Here is a 26,830-nt window from a genome sequence, read left to right on the forward strand (position 1 = left end):
CTTAGGCCTGGCACTGGTAGTCAGGGAAACAGTCAGGTTTAGGCCTTGTTTTTTACTGCCAAATGCAATTGTACATCTCTTAGCCAATGCACAAGCACAAATCTGGGCTCTGATATATTCCAGCAGCACAGCCCGCAAATACATGCATCAGAAATCTGGAGGCAGGTGAGCTGTGGCTATCACTAGAAACATAAAAATGTGAAACTCTATACTGCTTAAATATAGTAGACATTTAGCTTGCTTCACAGCCAAGAATCCAGACACTAATGTGTTCCTAATCAGTGTCTTGTCATCTGGATCCTAAAGGCAGCTGACTTTTTTCTGCTCTGAATCACCCCAATTCCATCATCATCTAGAGAGCATGCTTAGATTCTCTGAAAATCAAGATCCAGTGTGCCTTGCCATAGCGAATCCTCACATCAAAAACAGCATTTGTGTCCCATCAGGACCCATTAGGTTTGTGCCACGAGCACAGGAGAACGCTGGTTTCTTTTGTGCCCTCTATTAATGCCCTCTTTGCTTATATTAAAGGCATGCTGATAGATGAAAGATGGGCAAAAATGCTGTCATATGCATCCTGCTGGATGCTACTCATGGAAGGACGACTATCATTCTAGCACTGCAAGTGCCGACTGGAGCGACAGCGTAAGACAGGCAGAGGCATTTGGGGGAGGCTGGGAGATTTTCAAGGGGGGGAAAAAAATTAATTTCAAACCGAAGGCAGCCAGCCGAAGCGAGGGGAGGAGCCCGGTATGGGCTTGGCTCTTCCCTGGGCCGAGCCCGGCAGCGCGGCAGCGCTTGCCAAAGTGGCAGCCCGCTCCGGCGGCCGCTCGGCGCCGAGGCCAGCGCGGCTGCGGGCCCCGCGCCCCGCCGGCCGGAGCAGCCAGCGCCGGGGCGCGCTCGGGTCTGGCCTGGCCGGGCCGGGCCAGAGCCCAGCCCAGGCTGTCCCACCGCCCGGGCCGGGGTCCGGCCGCCCGCTGCCGCGCCGGAGGGCGGCGGAGCAGCGGCTCCGTCCAGGCGCTTCCGGGCTCGCCGGGCGGCGGGGGAAGGAGGGGAAGGAGGGGAAGAAGGAGGAGGAGGAGGAGGAGGAGGAAGGGAGGTGTGGGTGGAGGGGAGGGGAGGGAAGGAGGGGTGGAGGGAGGCCGGCTTTTTTAGGAGGGAGACCCTCCTTCGCGGCCGCCCGCTCGCAGCCATGGCTTTGAAGGAGGCGGGCGGCAGCATCCTGCCCATCAGCGACATGGTATCGGGGCCGTCGGGCTCGCCGTTCCCCGAGGTGGTGGAGCTGAACGTGGGGGGCCAGGTGTACGTGACGAGGCACTCCACGCTGCTCAGCGTCCCGGACAGCACGCTGGCCACCATGTTCTCCCCGTGCCGGGGCGGCCCGGCGGCGGCCCGCCAGCTGCCCAGGGACAGCCGGGCGCGCTTCTTCATTGACCGCGACGGCTTCCTCTTCAGGTACGTGCTGGATTACCTGCGGGACAAGCAGCTGGCGCTGCCCGAGCACTTCCCCGAGAAGGAGCGGCTCCTGCGGGAGGCCGAGTACTTCCAGCTGGGCGACCTGGTGAAGCTGCTGTCGCCCAAGGTCACCAAGCAGAGCTCTCTCAACGACGAGGGCTGCCAGAGCGACCTGGAGGACAGCAACTCGCAGGGCAGCAGCGACCGGCTTCAGCGGGCGGCGCTGGACAAGCGCTCGGGCTTCCTCACCGTGGGCTACCGCGGCTCCTACACCACGGTGCGGGACAACCAGGCGGACGCCAAGTTCCGCCGCGTCGCCCGCATCATGGTGTGCGGTAGGATCGCCCTGGCCAAGGAGGTCTTCGGAGAGACCCTCAACGAGAGCCGTGACCCCGACCGGCCCCCCGAGAAGTACACCTCCCGCTTCTACCTCAAATTCACCTACCTGGAGCAAGCCTTCGACCGGCTCTCCGAGGCGGGCTTCCACATGGTGGCTTGCAACTCCACGGGCACCGCCGCCTTCATCAACCAGTACAGGGACGACAAGATCTGGAGCAGCTACACGGAGTACATCTTCTTCAGTAAGTGCTGCCCGCGCCCGGTGTCGTGCCCCTCGCCCTCGTCCCCGGCGGGTGCTCCTTAAGTACAGCTGCACCCCCGAGCGCTCGGTGTCCCAAAGCAACATGTAGCTGGAGAGAAACGGGGGCTGCCCCGTTTCCCCTCACTCCGCTCTGTCACCGCCATAGTTCAAATTTCATTTTGTGCCTTGTGGGGGGCGGGACAGGACTGCCTAAATTGCCCCGTCCGGAGCGCGGCGTGGGAGCATTTCCCCACGCACACTCGTGGGGCAGCCTGGGCTGATCCCGCCTCTCAGTGCCGAGGGGCAGCCCCCACGGGTCGGGGTGTCCCGGGGGAAGGGAAGGGTCACTGGTCACGGACCGGGGGGCTGTGACCTCGGGGGGGGGGGGTGCCTGCCCATCTGGGCGGGCGCGGTGCGGGCGCGGCTCTGGCGCGGAGCGTTGCGGTTCTCCCGCCAGCGAGGCGACGCAGAGATGCCCGAGCAAGGAAGGGTTTTAATATTTTATCGCTGCGTTTCCTTCGTGTGAGCGCACTGCGCCTGGGCACGGTCCCCGTGAGGGAAGGGGCAGCGAGGACACAGCCAACTTCCCAAGAAGCGAGAAAGAGTCTGGCTCCAAGGTGGACGAAAATTGGGAAAGAGAAATTAACCACTCCATAGCCATTTACACAGCTCGTAAGCAACTTCGCTGGTTGGCTGTGGGTAGCCTTAGAGATTTCGGGTCACTCGCAGATAGGAAAACCGAGCGATGACGAATGAGTTTCAATCTGGCAAAGTATGTAGTGCTATGTAGGGCACTGGCCGAGCAGCGGGTCCGGGTCATGAAACTGCAGCTGGATCGAGAACACCATCCCCTGGCAGAGATTTGTCTTCGAAGGGCAGAGGCAGCCTTAAACATTACAGATGTGTTTGAGAGTCGAGCGAGCCGGCGGAAGAGAGATGTGCTCTGCATTCACTTCTCTCTTCTCCTGCCTCTGTGTGGTCTGATCCCTGAGCAAAGAAGGGATGAATTGGCAGAGCATCTGCCTGCCTCTGTGGTGGGGGGGGAGATGCAGCCTCTGACTAACTTCACTGGCTAGGCAGCTGAACAGAAGCAACTTGTTTGCCCTGTAAAACTGGACTTAGGCACGGTATTTAACAGAGGAGGGAAGTGTGAATGGTTTTCTACGGGGAGGAGAAATTCATTAGTTTATATTGCTCTGTATTGTATAGATGGTGACTTCCATTTGCTGAGCAGACTTGAGTACTCAGATCAATCTTTGAAACTGGATTAAAACAGTTTTTGAAGATTAATTGCATAACCTATCACTGGTCATATTTCAATGGGATATGTGAAAACTGAGCTCTAGAGGAGCTTCACATTCTCCTGGATGGAATTCTATCAAGTATTTTACATGATTATTAAACCTTCTTTCTCAGAAAATTTGATAAAATTATTTTCTAAATAATATAAAATTTCCTTGAAATAGTACGTACTGTTTGCTTATAAATAGATTTGTAGGTGCATAATTTTTTCCATGAGCATTTGTGATGCTCATAATGTTTTGGTTATTTTTTTTTGTGTGTATGTTACGATGAGGCTGCTGTGTAGAAGAGTCCTCCAATTCACATCAGTGTTCCAAATTAATCCCCAGTGTAATACCACTGATTTATCTGGAATAATGCCAGGGATGAACTGGATGTTGTATGTAATGATTTTTGTTTTGGTTTTTAGTCTTCAAGCTTCTGATGTGAAAAGTAAAATAGTTAGTTAATTACTTAAATTTATACAGTTAACTGAAAATTTATGGTTTTGTTTAATTTTTCAGGTGGGAGTTTTGTTTTGTTTTACTTCTGAATGCAAAAAAGTGACTAACATAAAAATAGGCTGAAAAGGTGTTGGGCGTATTTTAATTTGGCTGCTTGTTATGCATTTAGAATCTTTTTTGTATAACGACTTTATATATTGTTTTATGATCAGATACATTTCTCTGAAATATAGCAATATGGAAACAACACTAAAGAAAATGACCAAAATGGGAAGAGAAACATGTGAAACAGTGGCTGAAGTAAATGCTTTAGTTTTTTTGTTGTCTTTTTTTTAGTCTTATTAGATGTTCAATTGATGGAGACTGTTGATAAAACAACACTTTATTATAATAATAATTATAATATGCCCTGGATGGATTGTGTGTGTGCTGCTGCCTTGCCTGACAGCTGCACAAGAATCCAGCAAAGGGAGAGCGAGCCTTGGAAGCCTTGTGCTCTGCACCAAGAGTGACAAGAGGGATCAGGGCTAAGAGCTCTCCAGCAGCCTTAGCCAGGGCCACGTTCCTTCCTTGCTCATGAGCAGAGCTTAATACACAAGAAGAAGAGCAGTTGCTTTTCAATTCATTCTTTGCCAAATGTCCCCATGAGCCCTGAAGAGGAAGCAGTTTTAGGTGGGAAGTTGCTGATTTCAAAAGCTCTCATGTCCAGCCCTGGACTGTGTTTTACAGGCAACAAAATATCAAGACAAAAGACTTTAGGGAGCCTATTCCAGTTTTGGACAGTGCCCGAGCCTTAATTTGGTGCAAGCAAAGAAGAAACCCAGTTTTATATCCCACTGGAAAAAGCCGCACCTGCATTTACATTTTGTTATTCACAGCATGAGCAGCTGCAACTAACAGCAACTGTATTATTTGTTGGTCTGTAAGTCCATAGCAGTCATGTAAACTTATTTTTCACCATTTCTCCTGAGGACTGTGGACAATTCTGTTTCCTAGGAATGGTAGATAGTAAAGTGATTGGAAACCTACATGACAATATATTCATTCTGTTTGTTTTCTGAGGCCATAAGCAGCTTAATGAGTTTCTACCCAAGAGCTACTAAAGAAAGACAAAGGTTTAATCTGTGGCTTGTGAAACATATTTCAGGTCAGTTTCTAGGATCTTTCAAACTTTGGTAGTTGAAATGATCATTTATCGCTTTTCTAAAAAAAAGGAAATTGCTTTATATTCTTAAACATTCTGGAAGATCAAATTCACCTGGGATGCTGCATATGCATTAAACTCATTCATGAACTGCTTAATATCTAGGGATAGATGCAGACTAATTCTGATTGAGGAACCAGAGGTTATTTGATACTGCTTACCAGGAAATAATGCTTCAGCCTTTGGCAATGTGTCATGACAAATACAAAACCGGATTTCCTTCTTCGTATGTATAAATCCTATAAAAAGAAAAATTAAGTTCTTCGCCCCTGGTGGTGTTTGAGCTATCATGCATGCAATGGTAGATTCATCTTCCCAGTTAGTACATGGCCAGAATTTAGCCTGTACCTTGCATTGGTGGCTCAGTTCTGGAAAGTGCTCATAGATCTGTTCCACGTGTCCATTACAAATCCTGTCTCTGTCTCTTAATGCTCACTTAAAGGAGTAAACTTCTATATGGTAGTGAAAAGGCTCTATCAGAGAATACCAGAAACTGGTTTTTTTTGGCTCCATGCTATTAACACTCTCACCTTAGTACACATGAGGATGACTTGGGTCAGGTTAGTGTAACATGAGATGCATAAGCAGTTTGGGAAGGATGCTCAAACTCTTCTGCTGCTTAGTTTCATACTGCCATAGAGGATGACAGATTAATTAATTACCTGTTGATATACAGTAGGTCATGGCCATCACAAAAGTTGCCTCTAACTGGAGACAGGAGACCTTGCTCCTTCCTGTGGCTGCAAGCACTGTAACATCTGTTAGCTTACATTTTGTGAGAAAAGGGTTAAATTTACATGTTTAATGTTTTTAGGGGATTTTTTTGTGGTTCATGGTATCTCTCAGTACTGTTGTGTAATGCAAGATTGCCTGTGCATGCTATTACTAGTTTTTTTTTTCTTCTGTAGAATCTAATTAGTCCTAATGGATTTTGCTTTTAACATCTGCTATGCAATGTGACTTAGGGGTGTTGAGAGTATTGTGCTCAGCTGAAAGCTTACTATGCTGAACTGACATCTTTATTTTAAGAAGAATACAGTAATATTTCCTGAAAATTTTGACATGCTTTCTGTGCTGACACTCCTGTTTCACATATGACAGTTTCTGTTTTCCTTTTCTCTTGTTTTTGTTGTATAACAGGTGACGACGTTAGCATGGATTTATGGTGATTATTTTCCACTTGAAGTCACAGCACTTTGAGATTACACTGGATGCTATGGAAATTGTCATAAACAAGTGATAATAATTTTGTAATCAGATGGGGAATAAGCAGTTGGAAGAAATGAATTTTTAGGAGGCAGTATGGTATTTTGAAAAAAAACCAACCCAAACTCAAACAAAATGATAGCAGCAACCCCCACCCCAAAAAAAAAAACCAACCACCCAACAACAATGAAACCTAACCAACACTGATTGTGTCATTGCATGTAAAATACTTTGAGGTGTTGTAAGTGCCAAATCCAGTTCAGCATTCCACTGGGGTAGTGAGGGGTTGGTGGGTTGGCACATAACCCTAAACTGCTCTTTGGAGGGCTGAGTGGTGTGAAAGCCGTCCTGCAAATGGTTACTGTGACCATGCCAAGATCTTATCCATGCATCACTGCACCTTTGGTGGAGTTTTTTTAATCTGGAATAAATATATGTAAGACATTGAGGAGAAAAAGGAGACCAAGGAAGTTACATCTCTGTGACACATGGAGATAAACTGGGACAATTTACTTTGAACCTGAAGCAGAGCATCAAAGATTAGAGTACAGATTTTTAGTGAGGTGAGGTGATGTGAAGGATTAAATCAGTATCACAAGCAAAGTGTAGAAAAGCTTCAGATTTCTAACAGTTTCAAGATCTAGAATGTTGTTTCTGACAGCAGTATTGAGCAAAACCCTTTAAAGAGAGATTTTGTAGGCAGTCTTTTGACTTTGGAAAACTGGTGCAGAACTTTAGGATGTTCTGTTTTATAATTTCAGCTCAACTCTTAATACAGCTTAAAATTAAGTAAATAATAGACTGCTTCTTATCTTGTCATTCTTCCAAAATATATGTTCCTGAATATAAAGGGATGAATCAAAGTGTGCAGTCATAATTAATAATATAAGAATATTACTCTTATGCTGCTACTTGATATAATGTGTGATAATCTAGTCTACTGAAACTGGTATTCTGATGTTAGTCATCATTTCAACCAATAGACTTTATCTCAGAATTATTTTAAAATATGAGACTAAAAAGAACTTTGAACAGATTTGACTTTGCAATAAAAAATTAACCTGCATTCCTCTACAGATGATACAAAGGCACTGCTGCAGTGAAAAACTATGCCAGGAGCCTCTTGATTTTTTTTAACACTTCCTTCAAAATATGCATAACACAATACAATGATTTGTGATCACATTTTATCCATTGTCTCCAGTTTCTGACCTTACTACAGTTAAATCATTGTTTAAGTATTGTGGATCCTTTTAAATATTTAGAGCTGAGTGTTGAAAATGTTGTGTGGTATTTAAAAAATAGAATTAGAGATTAACTAAGAAAATCAACTATCCTAGATATTATATACCAGGATCAATGCTAGATAAAGAATAAGGAAGAATTGATGGAAGCAGCTGTTATTTTTGATGTCAGGAAATGGAAACACACTGGTTTTGATATTATCCCAGACCGGTATTTCTTGTGGATTACTTGGGGGAAAAAGCTGACTTTGCTGGATCTGTAATATTTTGCAGGAGAACCACTTCTTGGTGTCAGATCATTTCATAGATTTTCAAGGATTTATGACAGTAGTTGCTGGGAAATGTTTATTTTTTCACAGTAAGATGAGCAAATCGTATTTTATTTTTTCTTTAGCATCAACACGAAATTCTAGTTATCTGCTATTCAAGCACAGAAGTTATGCATACAAAAGCTTTCTTTTAATATTATTCCAGGCAGATGATTTAAAATTAAAACATTACTGCTAATAAAGTATATTTTGCAATGTTTGCTTTCTCAGTGTGATATGGCTGGTATTTCACCATGGCTGGCCTTCTCCTTTGCTGCAAATACCACATTTGTTACACTGTGGTGAGAATTTGTGTGGAAACAAAAATTCACTGAGATTTGCACCACAAGGTTGCTCATTGTTTGTCACATTATCCCCTTTCTTGGCATAGTTCCACACACTGATGTCCAGAAGTTAAAAGCTGCTCAGACAGCTCTCTCAGAGGTCAAAAGTAAGATCCTGTGGGTGTGAGGAGGGAAGAGTATCAGGAAAGGTCCATTTCTTGGTCCAGCTGAACACCAGCATGGCCTGGACAAAGCAGCCAGCAGTAATTGCTTGTGTTCTGGCCAGAAGTAATTGCAAAATGTATTGCTCAGTGTAAGGATGAGCTCAGAATACCCAGATGGGTCAAGAAGGAAAGTGCACAGGGTGCTGTGCATCCATCTCACCCTGCTGGGGTCCTGGGTGGCTCCAGACTGGTGTGGTGCTTAGTGGGGCTTGCAGCCGGCTCAGCATTGTCCTGCATTGTCTCAGCCACTCAGCAGGTCCTGGGTGTCACACACTGCAGGAGAGGTGAATGGTGCTGCTCTGTATCTGCTCCCAGATTTTTCTGCAGATTTTCTTTCTCCAGTTTTGGAGTACTTTACTGCTAGAGTCATTTAAGAAGGCTGTTACAGAGTTAAGCTGGCCGTGGTTGTGTTTGCAGGGCTTTTTTGCACTACAGACTATTTATTTTATTGGTGGTTACTTGATTATGATTGAAAAAAGTTGGAGGCACTGTACCAGCCTAGATCCTAACCTAACAAACTGATGTTGTTTTTATATCCAAGGGTGATTTTGTTTCACTTCTCCTTACAAGACATGCTTTTTTCCCTAAAGCATGTGGAGTACTAATGCCACTCAAATCATAGTTCTTTTATAAACCAAGCCAGTGGAAGTCCAGTGGAAAATCCTTAAAAAAATTACTAGGCAAATTCCATTTTGCTTTAGCAAACCAAATGCTTCATGATGGATTTCCTGTGGAGGTTGTTCACTCCAGCTTGATCAAACTGCATGTTCTTTTTCAGAAGAAGTAATTTATACTGTACTTAAAATTCATATATTGAATAAACGTTAGGAGAAAAAGGTCCTATGTGTAAAATATGATTCTCAGCAGGATCTCAGTACTTTCATTTAAATGCTTTGTATTTTTTAAATTTTTTATTTTTAAGTCAGTAGTTGCACATTTAGCTTTTACCTCATCTAAATTCAAGAATATTAAGAGAATTAATTCCTTTTTGGTTTTTTTTTCTTTGACCTAAGTGGAACTAATCATATATATAAGGACCAACAGTGTGTGAAACTAATAATCAAGTTCCATTCAAAATTGAAACTTCACTGGGACTGAAGCAACAAATAGCCTTGTGCTAGTCCCTCACATAAAGGTGAAATTCAAACTACATGAGTGGTAATTTGGTTTTGTAACTGTTTCTAATACACAAAATCCCATCAGGAGTTAGGCAGTGATGATTTGTGATTTTTATGGCAATTTTAAAAACTGATGCCATTCCATTTTGGTTGCATTTTATAAGATTGTGGTAGCTAAACTTATCATGTTGGTTGCATTTTGACAGTGTAGCTTCAGAAGACAAACTAAAGGGTGCATCTTGCTGCAAGGTGCAATTCCATTCATATCATCACAGCTCTAAATATTTTGGGGACTTCTCCAGCAAAAATCACAGTGGTGTTAATGAGCTTCATGATTCTAGCAGCAAGATGAATTCAATGCTTTAAACGTTTATGCAAATACTATTTCTTTGTGAGGTTACTTGTATGCTGTCTCTCCCAGGGTTACTCAAAAGAGGAGCTGTGCCTTCAGGGATCTGCAGCAGTGTGTTTGCCCATTCCTTGTGCTGTGGGGTCTGCCTGGCCTTAAGCAGTGTGAAGTCTGCTCTGAGTTACAGCTGGTGCAGTGATTCCTTCATCAATACCTTGCAGCTGAGAGCAGCTGGGTCAAAATGTAGTTGTGCCCTTTCTCATTGTTCCTAACATGCCTGAACCCTGTGGCAGAGGCTCTGAGCAGGAGGTGCAGAGACAGGGGCTGCAGCCTCTGGGGACTGCCACCGCCCCTGGGCTGGCTCTGTTCTGCTCCAGTCACGTATCCCGTACCTGACCTGGTTCTGTCCCAATGACATGCACCTAGCAAAAAAAGAAAACTAGAGTAGCTTATAGAATAAAAAATAATACTTCCTTTTGAAAGGGAATGGTACAAATACTTTTTAAAAAAATACTGTGACTAACTCAATGCAGAGACAGCAACTCAGTTCCAAGTGCAACTGCTCATGGCAAGCAGTGCACTGAAATAGGTATTCTGCACACCTCTTCAGGGGTAGAAGGTGTGGGCTGGGAAACTGAGGGGGAAAATCAACATCATTGACTTTTATAAATGAAAGGAAAGATTCCAAGTCGTTGCCTAGCCTGTGTTCAGTTGTATTTAATAATTATAGAGATGTTCTCTTTGCATTAGCAGAAAGACAACGTTTGGAAACTAAGTCAGTGTATTTTATTTTTTGCATAAGTGAACAACAATAACCTTCAGATGCATTTGTATCTTTTGTCTTTCATGCCTGCTGGGTTTTACCCTTTGGTTGTATTAACAAATATTCCCAAAGAGAGAAGTACTAGTGCTCAGGGACTCTTGTTACATTCTGTTGTAAACATTCTCCTGCGACTTAAGTTAGTAGTGAAATTATTCTATATTTTATTGAATGTAGATCTTCAGAGGATCTTTCAAGTATTAAAACTATGTCAGTGCATTCCACAGAACTTATTGGAAGTGTGCTATCATTCCAAAAGCTTTGTATTAGTGAATATTTTATATATGTCGCTGGGATCTGTGAAACTCTTTATTTAATGATAGGAGCAAAAAGACCCAATATTGCATGTATTCATGATTATATAAATATTTTTTTCTACAAAAAGGTTAATTTCATAACCTCTTACTAACAATTTAATTAAATGAGATTACCCCTCTTTTGTTACTCAAATCATCATTAAAACCACCATACCTGCAAAACTATGAGAGTAATGACAGATGTCCAGTTTGTGTATACAGAACTATTCTGTAACATTCTGGTTCTTAATCCAAGCTTTTTCATTCTCATTGAAACTCATGAATACAAAATAATATGAAAATCAACTACAGAAGGGCTAGAAGGCAGATAAAATAAATCAGTAAAATTGAGTGCCAACAATTTAATTAGTGTAATGTGTAGATAATACAGGGGAGAAAGATTAAAACTAAACAATACTTTTTGCTAGCTTTTCTTAGTAAACACATTTTTTTTCCTTTCTTCTCACAGTCACCCTTTTATAGGCAGTCACTCACCAGTATTGTTCTTTTCAGACAGCTGTTACTATTTCTGTTGTTAATGCCTACTGTGGCTTTTGAGCAGTTCTGAAACAAAGCAGAGGCATGGCTACTCTTGCCTTTCCATCTATTTTTGCCTCTTTCCAGTGTATGGTAATATAAATATCACTCATTCTGTCCTTCTAAAAATACCATTATACAGCTTTATACAAATGCTGATCAATACTGCTGAATCTACGTGGACATCAGGGGGAAAAAAAGAACAAAATAATTTGGCTATTTCTGATGCAAGATAGAATGGGACTGTTGTTCAAGCAAAGTTGTTTCTATCCTCTTTTAAATTCAAAATTCTGGCATCAAATCCCACACCTGCCTTTCTGCTTGACTTACCATTTGAAGTATCCCTTCTTTGGAGAAGAACTATGTGTAGTTAAGTCTTATCATATTTAAAGAGTAAAACAAAACTCTTTAGGGAATGGAGCTAAGACCACTGTAATTAACATCCTGCTTGGAATTTCTACTTTCCCAGGACCCATAGATTTCAATTTTCTGTTACCAATCTCTCAGAAAGCTGTGCTTGTTTACCTATATTAATTTTGTCATAGCTTGCAATATAAATTTCTCATCTTCACACTGTCAGTTGGTGTCTGGGGATACAGGAAGTGAATATAACCTCTCTAAATCTTAGAGAGAGACAGTCTGTGTGGTTTTGTTCCCCCTAAAACATATGGAGTAGTAGATAATTACATCCTTTGGCTTCAAAATAACCCTGTAATTCTTTAGGATTGAAGAGAAAAACTTTTCAGAATTGTTTGTTATTTAGAAGATTATTGGAATTTTAGGAATTTTACCTCATCACCTGCTAAGTTTATATCTTCATGTGACTTTTAGCTGTCTAGTAGTTCAGCCTCCAGTCATAGCAACCCTCATATTTTTATTCCTCTACTTTCAGCATTTATTTTTTCCACCTGTAGCTGAAGTAGTTTGGTGTCTAAATTTGTGGCATTATGCCCCTAAAGAATTGCATCTGTGATCACATTTAATTACAGGAAGCAGAATGTGCTGGTGGCAGAGGAGATTAGGTTAAATGCTCTCTGTCTAATCAGTTCCCCAGCTACTGTCTCCTGGCAGTGCTTCCTTCCTAAATCCCATTTCTAGGGATGCCATGAATAAAAACTTCATGGCCTGTGCAGTCCATGTCTTCAGAAGATGGTTTTCCTTTTCTGGTTTGAGGGGTCTGACATGGACTTAGGAGCAAGGCTGAGCATTGGTCACCCTTGCCAAAAGCGTACATGGGGCTCATGGTGCTTTTGGGTGCACTTGGCAAGGTGGGGAATCCCAGTGGGTCTGTCAGGGCTAGTACAGCCCTGGGGATGTCCCATGGGTGTATTTATATATATATATATATAATTTATATATATTTCCCATGTCTCCCTTATTTGAATACCAGCAAATAAGGCAAGAGCTGCATCCTCCAATGACCCCTGGCCAAGCACCATAGTCACAGGTATGCTTCAGTGCCAGAGCACTGAGTCAGGGTGGGGCATTCCACAATTAAAAAACTTGTTACAGAGCGAAATACCTAAGAAATAACTCCTTGAGAAAAACAAAGGGTTCTTGGTCAAAGGCACCAGTAAGACCAGAGTTGCATCTAACCAATATTTATGCAGTGTTATGGCACATTGTTTGTGTTCCTGCAACCATGCTGCTGAAGCAGCTTATATTCAATAGTAACTGCAAACTTAATAGAGTTAATTTAAATATCCTTTATTTGTCTGCAAAGTATGGAGGGACAAAAGCAGTTGTTATAAGCAATAAGTAATCTGAAATTTAAAAAATAGAAAAAATTATTTGCTTTTTAGACTATGGCAAATTTTTTCATTTATAATTAATATTAATTATGTATGCAAGACTTTTTGTATTGTCGCCATGATGCATAAAGGTACAAAGGAACCTGGAGTGGTTGCTTGGCTGCATTTTCTGAACACAGAAAAAATATTCTGAACACTGAGAAGATATTCTTTGGGTTTTTTTAAATATTTTAATACATTATTTTGAAATCAGGATTATCCTTGGTCATCATAGTGAGATTACTAGCAAAAATAGTTAACCTTTTTAATGAACCATGTAATGAATCCCATTTGAGAATAATATGAAACTAAAATTGACCTCCAAATCAATGCTTTCAATTTTGAATATATTTTCAGAAAATCCAGTCAAGTTCAGTGAAAATTTCCATCTGCACTTTGAGTACCAGGCAAGCAGCAGGGATAGAAAAATTTGAATTTAGACTGCTGGTTTGGAAAATTTAGTTTTTCTTATCACCTCCGTGACTGGCAATAAACCACACTTATTTCTTTCCTTCCTTATCCCGTGTCTGTAGTGTAGGTTTTGCAATCCAGAAATTGACATTTTATCAAAATTCACTTTTCTTTCTAGCCGTGGTTAGCTCTAATTCATTAATTTGCTCAATTGGGTCAGTTTGTAACAGTGAAAGCAATGCTAGTAAAAGCTATTTATTATCAAGCAGTCATGTAGCATGATTATTGCAAATTACTAGACAATTACTGCTGGTCCAGAGCATGTTGCCATAATTTCAGTTCAAAAAGGTATATGGTTGTAGGCTGTGGATCAGGAAATTAAGACTGTTAAATGTTACATATGGTAGGCCATAAAATTCAGCCTTCAAGCTTCCTAATGGACTTAAAAGTTCCTTGATGAAAGGCAAAACATTTCCTCCATTAAGGAGGTGTTGGAACAGTCTGTGCAGTGATGCTGTGTGTGTTGTGTGTCCTTTGAGGCTTTCAGGACTTTTCTGGATCCAGCCCTGCTGATCTGATCCAACCTCATAACTGACCAGGCTTTTGAGCTGGAGGTTGGACTGCTCCTAAGTTATCTTCTGGTTCTCTTCCCTGATGTGATTTACATTGACATTGGCTATTTGAAAACACTTCTCAGAAAAGGGGAGGTGAACTGCTGCAGGTAAATTAAGTAGATGCTAGAAAGCTATAAATTCTGATTATTCTCAAAGTCATAAACTTCAAAGCTTTAGCTTTATATTGTCTTTTTACTTACATCAGTGTGTCCTATTAAAAGGGAAACAATTGCTTCAGGATAAAGTTCCTTGTAGGACTTTCTGACCCAAATTCAAAGCCATAGAATTTTAAATATGCTACAGTTAAGAAAGTATCTGAAAAAGTAATCAAACTACTAATTGGGTAGCACTGTCGTTGTTGATCACATGTTGCTTGAAGAAAGAACTGTCACAAATTTAGAAAATCACCACTTTTAAAATAATTTTTATTGTCATTCTTTAGAGAGATTCTGGTGCTATCTCTCATGAAGGTGACAGACTGCCTTGGATTTCTTTGTGTTTCTCTCCATTTTGATGGTTTTAATCAGTCTTGAGTTCCTTTATTGTGACATATTCTTTTGCTGCTGATTTTCAGCTTCTGTATTTTTCCCCTAGCATAGCTTGAATCAATTTATGTAGCAACTTCAAAAATGCTGAAGAGGATTATTTTAGTAGCCTTTTTACTATTAAAAATAATAGTAAAGGAAATATGAACAATATGGAGGTGTTAGCAATACACTGTGGAATGGATGCATAGAGTAAATACAAGGTAGTTAATTATTAGGATATTTCAACAGTTTACATTTTTTCCTTCTTGAAATTTTAATGAAAGAATAGAACATGAGGCACTAGTTACTAGGATTATATTAAAAAAATGTTGGATATTCCTCTTGCTTTTCCCACATTACTGAAAAGATTGCTGAAGCGATGTAGCTGAAGGTTCTTTGTGCTGTTAAAAATTCCCTTATGACAACAAGCTAAAACAGAAATATTGTTTGCTTTGACTGACACCTAATAGTTAAATATAGGTACATGATCATAGAGAAGCAGCATAATAAAAAAGATCTTAAGTTCTTGTGTCAGTTGTAGGTTGTCAAAACACCTCAATATCAATGAAATTGTGTCAGTTATGCCTACTAATATGTTTTTTTCTCAAAAGTTATTCTTCTAGGTGGGGCATATGTTGTTAAGGTGTAGTGTATTTCCATCACTGTTTATTGCGATGGAGGGATTGGGCAGATTGTTCAGATACCCTTGTTATGAGCTCACCTGCATCCACTTAGAGAACATCTGGATGTCTTGATGGTGTCAGCTAGTCTGTCCCTCTGTGTCCACATTAAATATAAATCAAAACTCAAGTGACACAGTGTTCAAACACAACCCTTTGGCTTGTGTTGTGTGAACTTTCCGTCATTGATGTAGCTTGTGTTCTAGAGAGGGTTTTGTTCAGGATGATACAGAATATCTGTACCAGCAATACATAAAACTCTCTTGCTACAGTTCTGGAAAGAAGTCGGCAACAGTGTTAATCAAGAGTTTAACATTCTTGATCATAACGGCAGTAATATAGAGATTACAACAAGTTGTAGAAATACTAAATAATATAAAGGTGTTTATAATCATTGGTCTTTATGAGGGCTCTGCAACTTTTGTAAATTTATCCAATCTATGCTCCATTGGTTCATGTCATGTGTACTTAACTTCATCTGTTCAAAGCTGGTCCAAGCAAAACAGGTCAAATCCTTTGCATGTTCATTGAACAATTGTAGGTAATTTCACAGGACATAAAACAAAGGAAACTAGGGCTGCATGGAAAGGAATGTTTGGAAGACAAGAGAAAATCTTCAGCTAGTACACAAAGAGGCAAAATCCAAAAATTTCTGATTTTCTAGTCTTGCAGATTGCTATGTTGCAATGTTTTCCATATAACATGATTTAGAGAATCAAGTCTTGAAACTGTAAATTTGCAGTAAAATGTGTGGCAGTTAAGAAAAAGCTATTTTCTACCAAGAGATTCCTACCATTAAATACTGTAGAATTTTAGTTTCACAGAGTTACACCAAATGAGGCTGCTGTGACCAAGGGCTCTGCTGAGTTTGTCTGACATGATGTAGTACCATCTAATGGAATCCACTGTAGCCTGTCAGGTCAGGGATTTTCCTTCAAAGGGAGGGCTTCTGTGCTTTACCATAAAGTGGAATGATGAATGTTATGAATACCATGAGTGGGTATTCAAAATTGATGGAAGTCAATAGAATTTCATCTGCCTTTTTGTAAATGCTCTTTGTACTTTTTTTTTCCTTTCTGTTTTTCCTCTTTCTTTGTTATATTGATTTTCCACACTAGATGGCAGTGCCTTAGCACTAGTGCTTGACAGGGGAATTGATTTAATTTATCCAGGGGGAAAGAAATCCCTCTGTTTCATGTTTCCTTCTACATACATAGCTTAAAGAATTGCAGGTGGGAGACTGGATTTTGATGAGCCACATATGGATGGGCAAAGAAAAATGCAATTTTTGTTCCCTTTTTCTTTGTACAAATGGAAGTCTATTCAAGCTGATCGAACCAGGCTTGCATTGGCTGGATGTGAGATGAACTGGGGCTGCCTTTCAGTGCTGTCCCCAAGGAATTGCATGCATAGAAACTTCAAGTGAAAAGCTGTATTGAGTTAGAGCTGAGAGTGCAGCCAGACTCTGAGCAGATTGCCTCACAGTTTTGAGCCATATGTTGTCTATACCGAGAAATCAGTGAGAGAAAACACAGCTTCTTTTTCTTTCCAAGAAAACCAAGTGCTGGAGGGGTGGTGGTGGAGAGCTGAGAGGTGCTGGGGTGCACCTAGATATTGCTGTTTTAGTGCTGGGAAAGTGCTGGGGCTCATAATTCCACCTACGAACTGGGATGCAGTCCTGGATTGTGTGTTAGTTGAAAAACTGGAAGTTTGCTGACTTGAAGTATCTTAAATAAAAGGTTATTGGAATGAGGATTGAGGGACACCATGATTAGAAACAAATGGGCTCTGGAAGAGTAAATGTGGCAGTAATAGGTGAAGGCTAAAAGCTGGAAGTTAGTAGCTGGAGTTCATTTTTAAATTAGTAAACAATGTTCAAAATTTATGGATGAGGTTCTTGAAAACAGAGGATCATTAAAGCAAGCGTCTATCTCTATTGTTCATATTTTCAACCTTCATGAAAGAAAACTCCAGTTAATGCTCTGAAAAGAGGGGACAGAAGTTTTTAAAACAATAAATATCAAGAGATTCTGCAGTGAAGACAAAAGAAATAGACATATCATTATCAGGAGAAATTAAATACCTTCAAGAGTAGAAAAAAAAAGAAGACACCTGACATAGGATTGATTGACTGTGTGAGGAATAGATGAAAGGAAGAACGTGTAAAAGCACCTGAAAAAACACCAAAAAATTAGAAAGTCAAGAGTTGTCAAAGACATTTTCTCTTCGTAAAATTTATGAACACTATTCTCATTGTATGGTTTGTTCAAAAATAAGATGGCTTTAAGTTTCTGTCCAATTTATACTTCACAAAGGAAAATTTGATGCAATACCTTCACCTTTTTCATTGCAGTTAAACATTTAAAAATCTGGAAGGCTCTTGCCTGCGGCCAGGAAGCATACTGCCGTGAATACATTTTCTTAAAGAAAATTCAGCTTAACTTGGTGGCTCCTGGGACCTCACTGCATGCATTTTCTGCCTTATTTATTCAGTTTTTTTTTTTTTTTTCTACATCCCTCCAGAATGAGCTGGATAAAGCCAAATTGAAATACAGGAAAACAAATTTTCTCCTACTTTTTTACTGGATCTGCCATAGCTGAAATGTCATTAATACTGCCAGAAGGAATGCAGGCCAAATAGATATTTATCTGTCTTCTGCTGCAATATTCACAGAAACTGAATATTTTTTCAAAATATGCTGCTATTTGCTGTCAGCTTTTGCATGTCACAGAAAGTGATAGTCCTGTCTATAATTTATTACATAACTCTGCCAGAGCTAAAGATGCAGATGGCTTACTATAAAAATGCAATTCAAATTATATTTGATAGTATTGCTTAGATGAATCCTTGCTAGTTAAGGGAAGCAACAAATGGTTCTAAGTGGGAATTTGGTGTGGGAAAATGAGCCTTAGTCTTGGGGCTGTTAAGTGGGAGGTAAGAGTTGCCAGTTCTTTAAATCAGAGAGAACAAATGATTGAATATAGACTTCCCACCTCCCAGATGAGTTTTCTAACTGCCAGGTTAGATTGTCAATGGATGTACCTATTCATTTTGCAACAGGGATTTTTTTCTTTCTGAATTTGAATATAAATATCTTCCCTCAGAGGTTTCATAAAAGAGAAACTTGCCTTCCAATTAGGCTTCTTCCCATCAGTAGAAAGAATAACACAGAGTTTGAGAAAAAATTGTTTATATGGACAGTATTATGGAGAAATTTGAACTTGGGGATGATACTTGTTGATTGTTTTTGTGTTCTGTTGTGGTTGGTTCTCTTTCATCTTGTGGTGGATGGTAAAACTGGGACTTTCCCTTGGTACAAGGAGTTTCGCTCTTCCAAAGCACTCAGTTTTCAAGACTGGATTATAGAAAGTATTCAAGAAGCAGGGAGGCCCACTGGATACCTGTAGCCATTCTGCAGCCATTTCATTTTCCCCTTCTTTTTCCTTTTTTTTTTAATCAGCCATGTCGAGCACTTTGCAAAACAGAAGGAACCCCAGGAACCTTTTTTTTTTCTTCATGCAAGCTGAGAGAAGTTCACTCTAATAGAGGATTTTTATCTTGCTCATGTGTTCTGTCTGAATCTGAAGAACAAATGAATGCCAGGATACTTCAAACCACCCAAATGATTTGTCTTTACTCATATTCATGATTTAATTGAAAGCAGGAGGTTTGCCTTCCAGAACTGGATTTTGTAAGCATAAGGATTACCTTTGTTTGTTAAATGTAAACACTTCTGATTAAAACTTCTATTTCCTAAAAAAATCATTGTGCTCTTCTAGATTGTTTCCTTGGGTTTACTCTGGCTGTGTTCCTGAAAAACAAACCCAAACAGAATGCCAACTCTGTCCAGTTCTGATAATCAGGCATTCACAAGGAAAACATTCAAGATGTTCTCTTTAGCTAGTACTGCTTATGGGTTTGTACTGCTGCTTCCCGTTCCCACTATTTCATTGGCCTCCTTCTGATTCTAAAAATGTAACTTCACCACAGGAACAAGAGCACTGCCACTCATGCCAAATTAATGTTAGCACTTCTCACTGCAGCCTTTATGCCATCCCCTTGATCAAGTTTGGTAGATTGCACTTGAATTACTCCATCCTTGCCTGGAAGATATCCTTCTGACTCACTGGACTTCGGAGAAGCATCCTTATCATAATCTTCATCAATTTTGAATGGCTTTGCTTGTCAGATACTCTTGCAAAATACTCATTAAGTACTCCTGTTGTCTTCCTGTTTTTTGCCTGGACATATACAGCTTCTATTCTTCTCTTGCCATTACAGACAGATTTGCATTGGAAGTGACCTTAGTGAGCAGGGACACCTTTCACTAGATCAGATTGCTCAAATTACCATCAAGTCTGGTCTTGAATACTTCCAGGGGTGGGGAATCCACAACTTCTCTGGGCAGCCTGTTCCAATGCCTCACCATCCACACAGTGAAAAAATTCTCCTCAATATCTCATTCTTACCTAAATATACCCTCTTTTACTTTAAAGCCATTCCCCATGTCCTCTCATGACATGTTCTTGTAGAATGTCCCTCTCCAGCTCTCCTTAAAGTAATAGAAGGTGCTATAAGGTTCTCCCTGGAGCCTTCTCTTCTCCAGGCTGAACAACCCAAACTTTCTCAGCTTGTCCTGCTGCAAGAGGTGCTCCAGCCCTGTGATCAGCTTGGTTCTGTTCCAACAGGCAGTAAGGCCAGTAAAACCTCTCTTGATGAGACACTTAAAAGGGCTTGCTTTTCTTTTCATATTCTGAGTTAGATGCATAGGAGAAACACCAACAAGATACTCTCAAGAGGTCAAAACAACAAAAAAAGCCTTTACTGGCAACCTAGAAAATCAGAGAACTTTGGCAAAAGCTTTTGAGCAATGTTCAATCAACTTAAAACATGTTAATGTTCCACAGAACATTAGAGTAGCCCATTAAGCATAGGCTCCAAGCCTATCTGACTTTAGATTTCTCAAAATGGTACTCAGAATTCTGGGAAGAGGTAATTAGAAAAAGACAGAAAAGGTACAGAAAAGAACAAACCTTAACTACCACTCATGATTCCAGTTGTGTTCAGCTGATAGAAATTCCAAGAGGAAGGAGGATCAAGATGGACAGGATGAGGTTGGCTTTCTGGGCTGTGAATGTGCATTGCTGGGTCATGTTGGTCATACTCCTCTTCAGAGGCTTATAAATTAAATCATTATGCTTTCCACTGTGAAACTGTTTTTCTTTTACATTTCTTTTCTCAATTTCGGGGGCTTTTGTGTGCATTTTGGTGTTTTTGTTACTGTTAATTAAAAAAATTCTGTTTCCTTATACAATTTCTTCTGACTGAAATACATTGTTCTACCAGCAGTTGAAGGCTGTGGGATATGTGCATTTGGTCCACTCTATCACATTTAATTTCATTTGTAGCAAAATTAAAACCTTTAGGAGACATCAGCTTTGGTTGTTTCTTAATTGTCTTTGTTTTCTCATTTCCATCATGCCACACATATGGAAAACAGCTGGTTCCCTTGTTGGCGTTCCTTAACTGTTGCTTCCTACAGTCACATGCTGTTCTAAATAAATGCAAGTTCTTTGGGTGGCACAATAGAAACAAGAGATTGGTATTTTCTTTATAAAATGCTATGCTTCCTTCTTTTTCATTCAATTCATTTTTTTTAACAGGGGTTGAATTACATAATTTCACTGTTTATGCTGTTGTAATTTATTGCATTTATGAGTAAAATTCTGCAGCATACTCAGAATTATTTACTACTTTTGTTTGCTGCTGTAGATACAAATTCTCAGTCCATCTAGAAAAAACTAAGTTGTTTGCTAGAGAGAAGGTTCAGATTCAACTGGAGAAGTGAGAAACTTCTTCTATAGTCTGCAGAGCTCTGTGACTGTGTTCTGCTGGGGGATCTACAACAATAGCCAGATTAGCATTTTTGACACTGTCATTTCAGCTGCCCTGGGTTATTCACAGTCAGTAAACTTGGTCAGCAGCTTGTGCAGGTCCCTCACGTATGGTTAGGACATTTTCTCCTCATATGCAGCCACTTCTCAAAAAAGGGAAATTATGGGCAGCAAGATACCTTGGGATGTCCAAGTTCCCACCAGCCCAGCTCTGTGGTGAATGTTTTCTTGCTGTACAGGCAGATGCCTGCACCAGCTAAGCCAAGGCAAGTTTGGCCCTCTAGTTTCCTATGCAGGCTGTCACTACTATTGAAATCTGTGTAGGGGTCTTTTTTGTTTATTTAGCAAGTGCCTGTTTCCTTCAGATGTGGAGCAGTTATGTCACTTTTTTAGTGTGGAGATCTGAGGATTGGCAACTCAAAAGTTGGTGCATGGGGTAAATTGTGGCCTTGCAGTGCACAAGTAATAAAGCTCTATGCATTTTATTTCTTAAGGCAGACGCACAAAAAGTAGGCATAAGATTAAATAACAGCTAATAAGATGTTGGAGTCTATATTTTTTTCCTTTTTTTTTTTTGTTTTTTTTGCAGTTTTTAAACTTTCTGTCTCATTTCAGAAAGTCACCAGAATTTATGTAAGTGTGCTGTCTAATGATTGGACCACAGGTATTGAAGTAGATGTCCTTCCCACTGTTAGAGGCAATAACTTGCAAAACTGAAATGTAAGAGTATCTGTGCTAATATTGCTACATCATTGTGTAGTGAATTTTCTTATCTTTAAAAAGTTTCTAAGAAATAAAAGGGAAAATGGCCAATTTTACTCAACTTGAAAGTTATTCTATTAAAAGAATTTTAAAAGCTATCCTGAAAATTAAACATCTGTTGGCTATTTCGATTACTTGTACTGTGTCCTGTGGACTTGATTTTCCAGTTTAGGTATGTAATTTTAACATCGCCTCATTGTCATTTTAGCTTTGTGAAATTTTATATTGAAGTGAGTGTTTATGGAAAATACTGTTCTCTACAAAGATGACAAGAGAATCATGAAGCATTAAAATTCAAGAGGAGTTGTCTGAGGGGGAAGGGAACATCATATTCAATCATGCTATTTCTTAAGAAGTCAACAACAAAAGACACAGGATATTTATCTGAAATGATCACAGCAGTGTATACAGACAGAAGGCAAAAACAGATCTGGCATTTTAATTTAAATATTCAAAATGGCTGGTCCTGTGGAACTTGTTTACCACTATTAAAATTATTCCTTTTCTTCCTTTGGAAGCTTGTTACAGTTTGGGATGCTGCATGTTGTCATTGTCTGTGCTGCTCCCCAGATCTCTATTTCTGGCATTTGGATACAGTGGGTAGCCTGAGGTGATGCTGTTCCTCCTGGGGTGGGAATGGGCAAAGCAGGCTGGTGTCCAAGGAGATACTTCTTAGAGACAAAAAGTCAAGGCTGACACAGAAGGCTGGAAACAAGAGTAAGGCAAGGTGAGAGAAAGCATTTTTATTTTCTAAATGGCTAAGAATGACTTAATTGATCAACTGCTAATGCAAAACCCAGAACACGGTGGAGTCACAAGTACATTCCTGTTGGACTTTGATGGACGTGCCTGATATTTATCATTTTGGGTCTTAGTGTACTCACTTTCCTTTCTGACATTTAAAGTATCAGTGGAATTAAATCTTGTAAAATGAAACATCCACCCTAAAACATTCTCTTCCATTATCTTTAATCTATACCTTTTAGTACCAGTCACTATTTATTTACTGTATCAGGGAGACCAATTAAAAAATCTTTCAAAACAACTAGAGAAAATTTGTTCGACGCAATGAGGAGACAAAACCCCAATTCCTGTGTGCTCTTCCCAAATCACATTATAGATTTTCCTCCATTCTTAAACCACATATCATGTATTTTTCCTCCTTTTCGTTTGCATTTTTAAAATCATTTAAGTTGGGGGCGATGTTAATTTTTATTTGAAGCATTTGCCAAAAATCCTTAGGCAAGAATTGCTGAATTTGTACTCTGAGTGTGTAATTCTCCTTTCCCTGACTGGAGGGTGGAACTTGTTTCTGACTATGATGATTTTTAGGAAAATAAATAATGAATGCTACCTCACACCTCCTCTCAGCTTACAAAAGATTTTGAATCCTCCTGAACGAGTTGGCTCAGTGGTGGATTTGGCAGTGTCAGGTTAACTTCATAAAGAGAAGGCCTTTAAGAAAAGGTCTTTACCAACCAAAATGATTAAGTGAATTTATGACATTGTTTGATTTACTAGTAAATTACAATATGTGAAAAGAAAAAGGTAAAAAAAAACCCACCTCCTATTAAGTTTCCATAGTAGCATGTATCGAATATTTGCAAAAGTTTGATTTTATTGCATGCTTCTATTATCTGGCATGAATAGATCAGTCTGATATAATGAATTTTGCTTCCCATTTTACTGGGCTCTGACTCGTCATGGCAATACAGGCAGCAGTCAGTGTGACATGCAGATGAAGGAAGTTTAGCTTTGTGTTGTCACACAAGTTTTAATAATCTACTGTATTTAATGGAAGAGCATAGTGAAGAGGGCTGCAGCCTTTAGCTTCATGTTGTTACAGTTCTTTTATGAAAAACATATCATTATATGTAAGGCTTGAAAACCTATTTATTTTCCTTAACTATTGGTGTTGTATATCTTTGTGTTTCAAAACTGCTAATATTTGTTGCCCAGTTGGTGATGTCAGGATGCTCCTTATTCTGTTTTCTGGAAGTGCAATCCCTGTAAAGTAATAACCCTGGGTCTGGTACAATTCTGGTACAAATACAGCAGTGAGCCACAAATCCACACATTCATGGCTGCTTAAGTAGTTCTGCTGAGGAGGACTATGAAGGATTAGCTCTAACTGAGGTCTGCCACAAGTCAGTCTCAGTCTGCTTCATTTTTGTTTTAAAGAGTATTTAAATTAATGGGATACAATAATAATTTTATTTCTGTGAGCTAAAATATAATTGATCATATCACAATGTGGTCTGCAAAGATTAGAGATTCTTAGGTCTTTCTAATGTGGCTGTGTGGGAGTGGAGTGATAGATATTCCTCTTATCACAGGATGGGTCTTCTGTTCTGCAGGTTAGTAGTGAATCCTAATTTTATATATAATACTGCATTTCCTTTTATAGAAAAGCAATCAATTATCATACAGAATTGAGTAAGGTAGATTATTTCCTCTCTCAATCCTCATTTAAGAATACATTCTGTATCTTAAAGACCAAGGGTAAAGATAACAGATTTCCTCTAGTAACCCATTGAGAGACCTTTAGCTTTTTCTTTTACTGTTCTCTCTGTGCAACTTCCAGCTTTACTAGTTGGCTTGTAGGAAAGTAGGATGTGAATGTGGTAGTGATGTTCCAAATTCTAAAGAGCTGATCTTTTACATTAGTCAGTAAATGTACATCATCCTATATCACTTTAAATGTACATCTGCATGAATTTAAGAACCATCACTTTGTTCACTATCACTACTTTTGTTGGTTAGAAAGCACTTTAAAATGTCCAGCTTCTGCTTTAGACAATTTATTCTTTTTAAGTGCTGCTACTGCTACAGTTCATATATATGTCTTCTTCCACTAAAAGAACAATCAGATATTTTATGTTTTGGTTTTCTAGGATGCACAAGGCATGATTTTTTTGTGTGCTATTATTTGATTCCTCTGATCTCTACTAGATTTATTTTCTGCATCTGATTCTGTTTAACTTTAATTTTATGAAAAAAGAGAGAATTGTATAGATTGCATTTAATAAGTTTTTATTGTTGCCGTGGCTTTTACACATTTTAGGATAACATTCATTATTTTCACAAAGCCAAATCATGCAGACATTATTTTATCTGATTAAGATAGTTACGTCTTTCACATGCCTTGTTTTCTTCAGATGACAAATTTCTTGTCATTGGTGTAGTAATCAGTTCACTTGGTAGTAGTATTACATTTCACCCCATTACATTTCACACTACTTTGATTCTTTGCTGATCTTTCGGTCCTAGCTTATTAACTTGTCTGAACCCTTTATTGTTGGGAAGGTTTTTCTTGATCTCTTTTGTTTCTAGGTGTTTTTTCTTCTCTATAAGCTACTGTGTCTTTTTACCACCACCATGTTGCAACCATGCTGCAACCCTCACAACCTAGAGATACGGGACAGCGTGGCCAGGTAAATGCAAAGCTGCTCTTTTTTTTTTTTTTTAATATCAAATTCACAGAATCACAGCATCATTTAGGTTGTAAAGGACCTCCAAGATCATTGAATCCAACCTTAGACTGATCACCACTTTGTCAACTACTCCATGTCACTAAGTGCCACATCCAGTTATTTCTTGGACACCTGCAGGGATGGTGACTCCACCACATCCCTGGGCAGTCCATTCCAATCCTTAAAAATCCTTTTTGTGAAGAAATTTCTTTTGATGACTGACCTGAACCTCCCCTGGCCCCACCTGAGGCCATGTCCTCCCATCCTAGTGCTGGCTGCCTGGGAGAAGAGACTGATCCCTACCTTGGCTACAGCCTCCTTTCAGGTAATTGTAGAGAGTGGTGACAAAGCCTCCTTTTCTCCAGGCCAAAAAATCCCAGTTTCCTCAGCTGGTCCTCACAAGCCTTGTGCTCCAGACTCTTCCCCAGCTCTGTTACCCTTCTCTGGGCAAACCACAGCTCCTCAATGTCCTTCTTGTAGTGAGCGGCCCGAACTGGACACAGGATTCGAGGTGTGTCCTCAGGTGCAGGTCCTTCCCTTTCTATAAACTATTTTTAACATGTAGTTTTAGTGGCTACTTGAATGGGGTAGTCCAGATACTTTTTCATATAGCTTTAGATCCACAGTTGTTTGTCATACTGTGCAGATGTTTTGACAGCCAGTCTTCACTGGGGATTTTCTGAATTATTTTTATAAGAATGTAAACCTATATTTGTTTAAAAAATAAAGCTTTAGTGTTGGGGAATACCTTTAAGAATAACTTTCGGACATCATATATGTAAATATGTGTGTATGTGTGTTCATGTAAACATATATAGGTCTTTCCTCAACAGCAAAGATTACAAAAAAATTTGGGAGGAAGGATTCTGTGAAAGGCAACAGAAAATCACTGACTGGCATTTTTTGGTTTTGCAGCAGAACATCAATATGTTATAACACACAGGCTCTACTTTCAATGTGTTTATTCCATCAGCATTTAACACTGACAGGTGTGACAGCTGACATTCTCATTAATCTCACTTTATTTTATGTAGAATTAAATGGAAATGTAGATCAGAGCTGCTGACTATGGGATTTCAGAAGTTTCTTTTTGGCTGTTCTGATGCATAAAATGCTGAGCACTCTGTGGCTATAAAATCTCCTTGCTCTTTGAAATTGCCAGAGCTACTATAGAAACAATGGAAAAGACACTTAAAAAAACCCCAAAAACTCCAAACAACTAAATACTGTAAAAGAAAATTCCTTACAATGGGATTGTCATAAGCATCAAACACAAAACAAATATTTCTCAAATTTTGAGTGCAGTTT

At 39.8% G+C, this 26,830-nt stretch overlaps 1 protein-coding gene across 2 annotated transcripts in view; it reads left to right on the forward strand.

The window, feature by feature from the left end:
- Positions 1–405: 405 nt before the first annotated feature.
- The window catches only part of KCTD8 (potassium channel tetramerization domain containing 8), a 92,875-nt gene continuing 66,450 nt past the window's right edge, over positions 406–26,830 (forward strand). Inside the window, exons 1-2 of one of the 2 annotated variants that reach the window (XM_071432468.1) lie at positions 406–645; positions 1,456–2,036. In XM_071432468.1, the coding sequence (XP_071288569.1) occupies positions 551–645; positions 1,456–2,036 (676 nt within the window). In that variant the 5' untranslated portion in view covers positions 406–550. Of the gene's footprint in view, positions 646–1,123; positions 2,037–26,830 lie in introns of those variants that run through there. The other variant, XM_071432467.1, reaches the window with a different exon arrangement.

The sequence above is a fragment of the Agelaius tricolor genome, unplaced genomic scaffold (assembly GCF_023055355.1).
Source record: "Agelaius tricolor isolate 1412-34295 unplaced genomic scaffold, bAgeTri1.0.p SCAF_8, whole genome shotgun sequence".
In the NCBI taxonomy this organism is placed as follows: Eukaryota; Metazoa; Chordata; class Aves; order Passeriformes; family Icteridae; genus Agelaius; species Agelaius tricolor.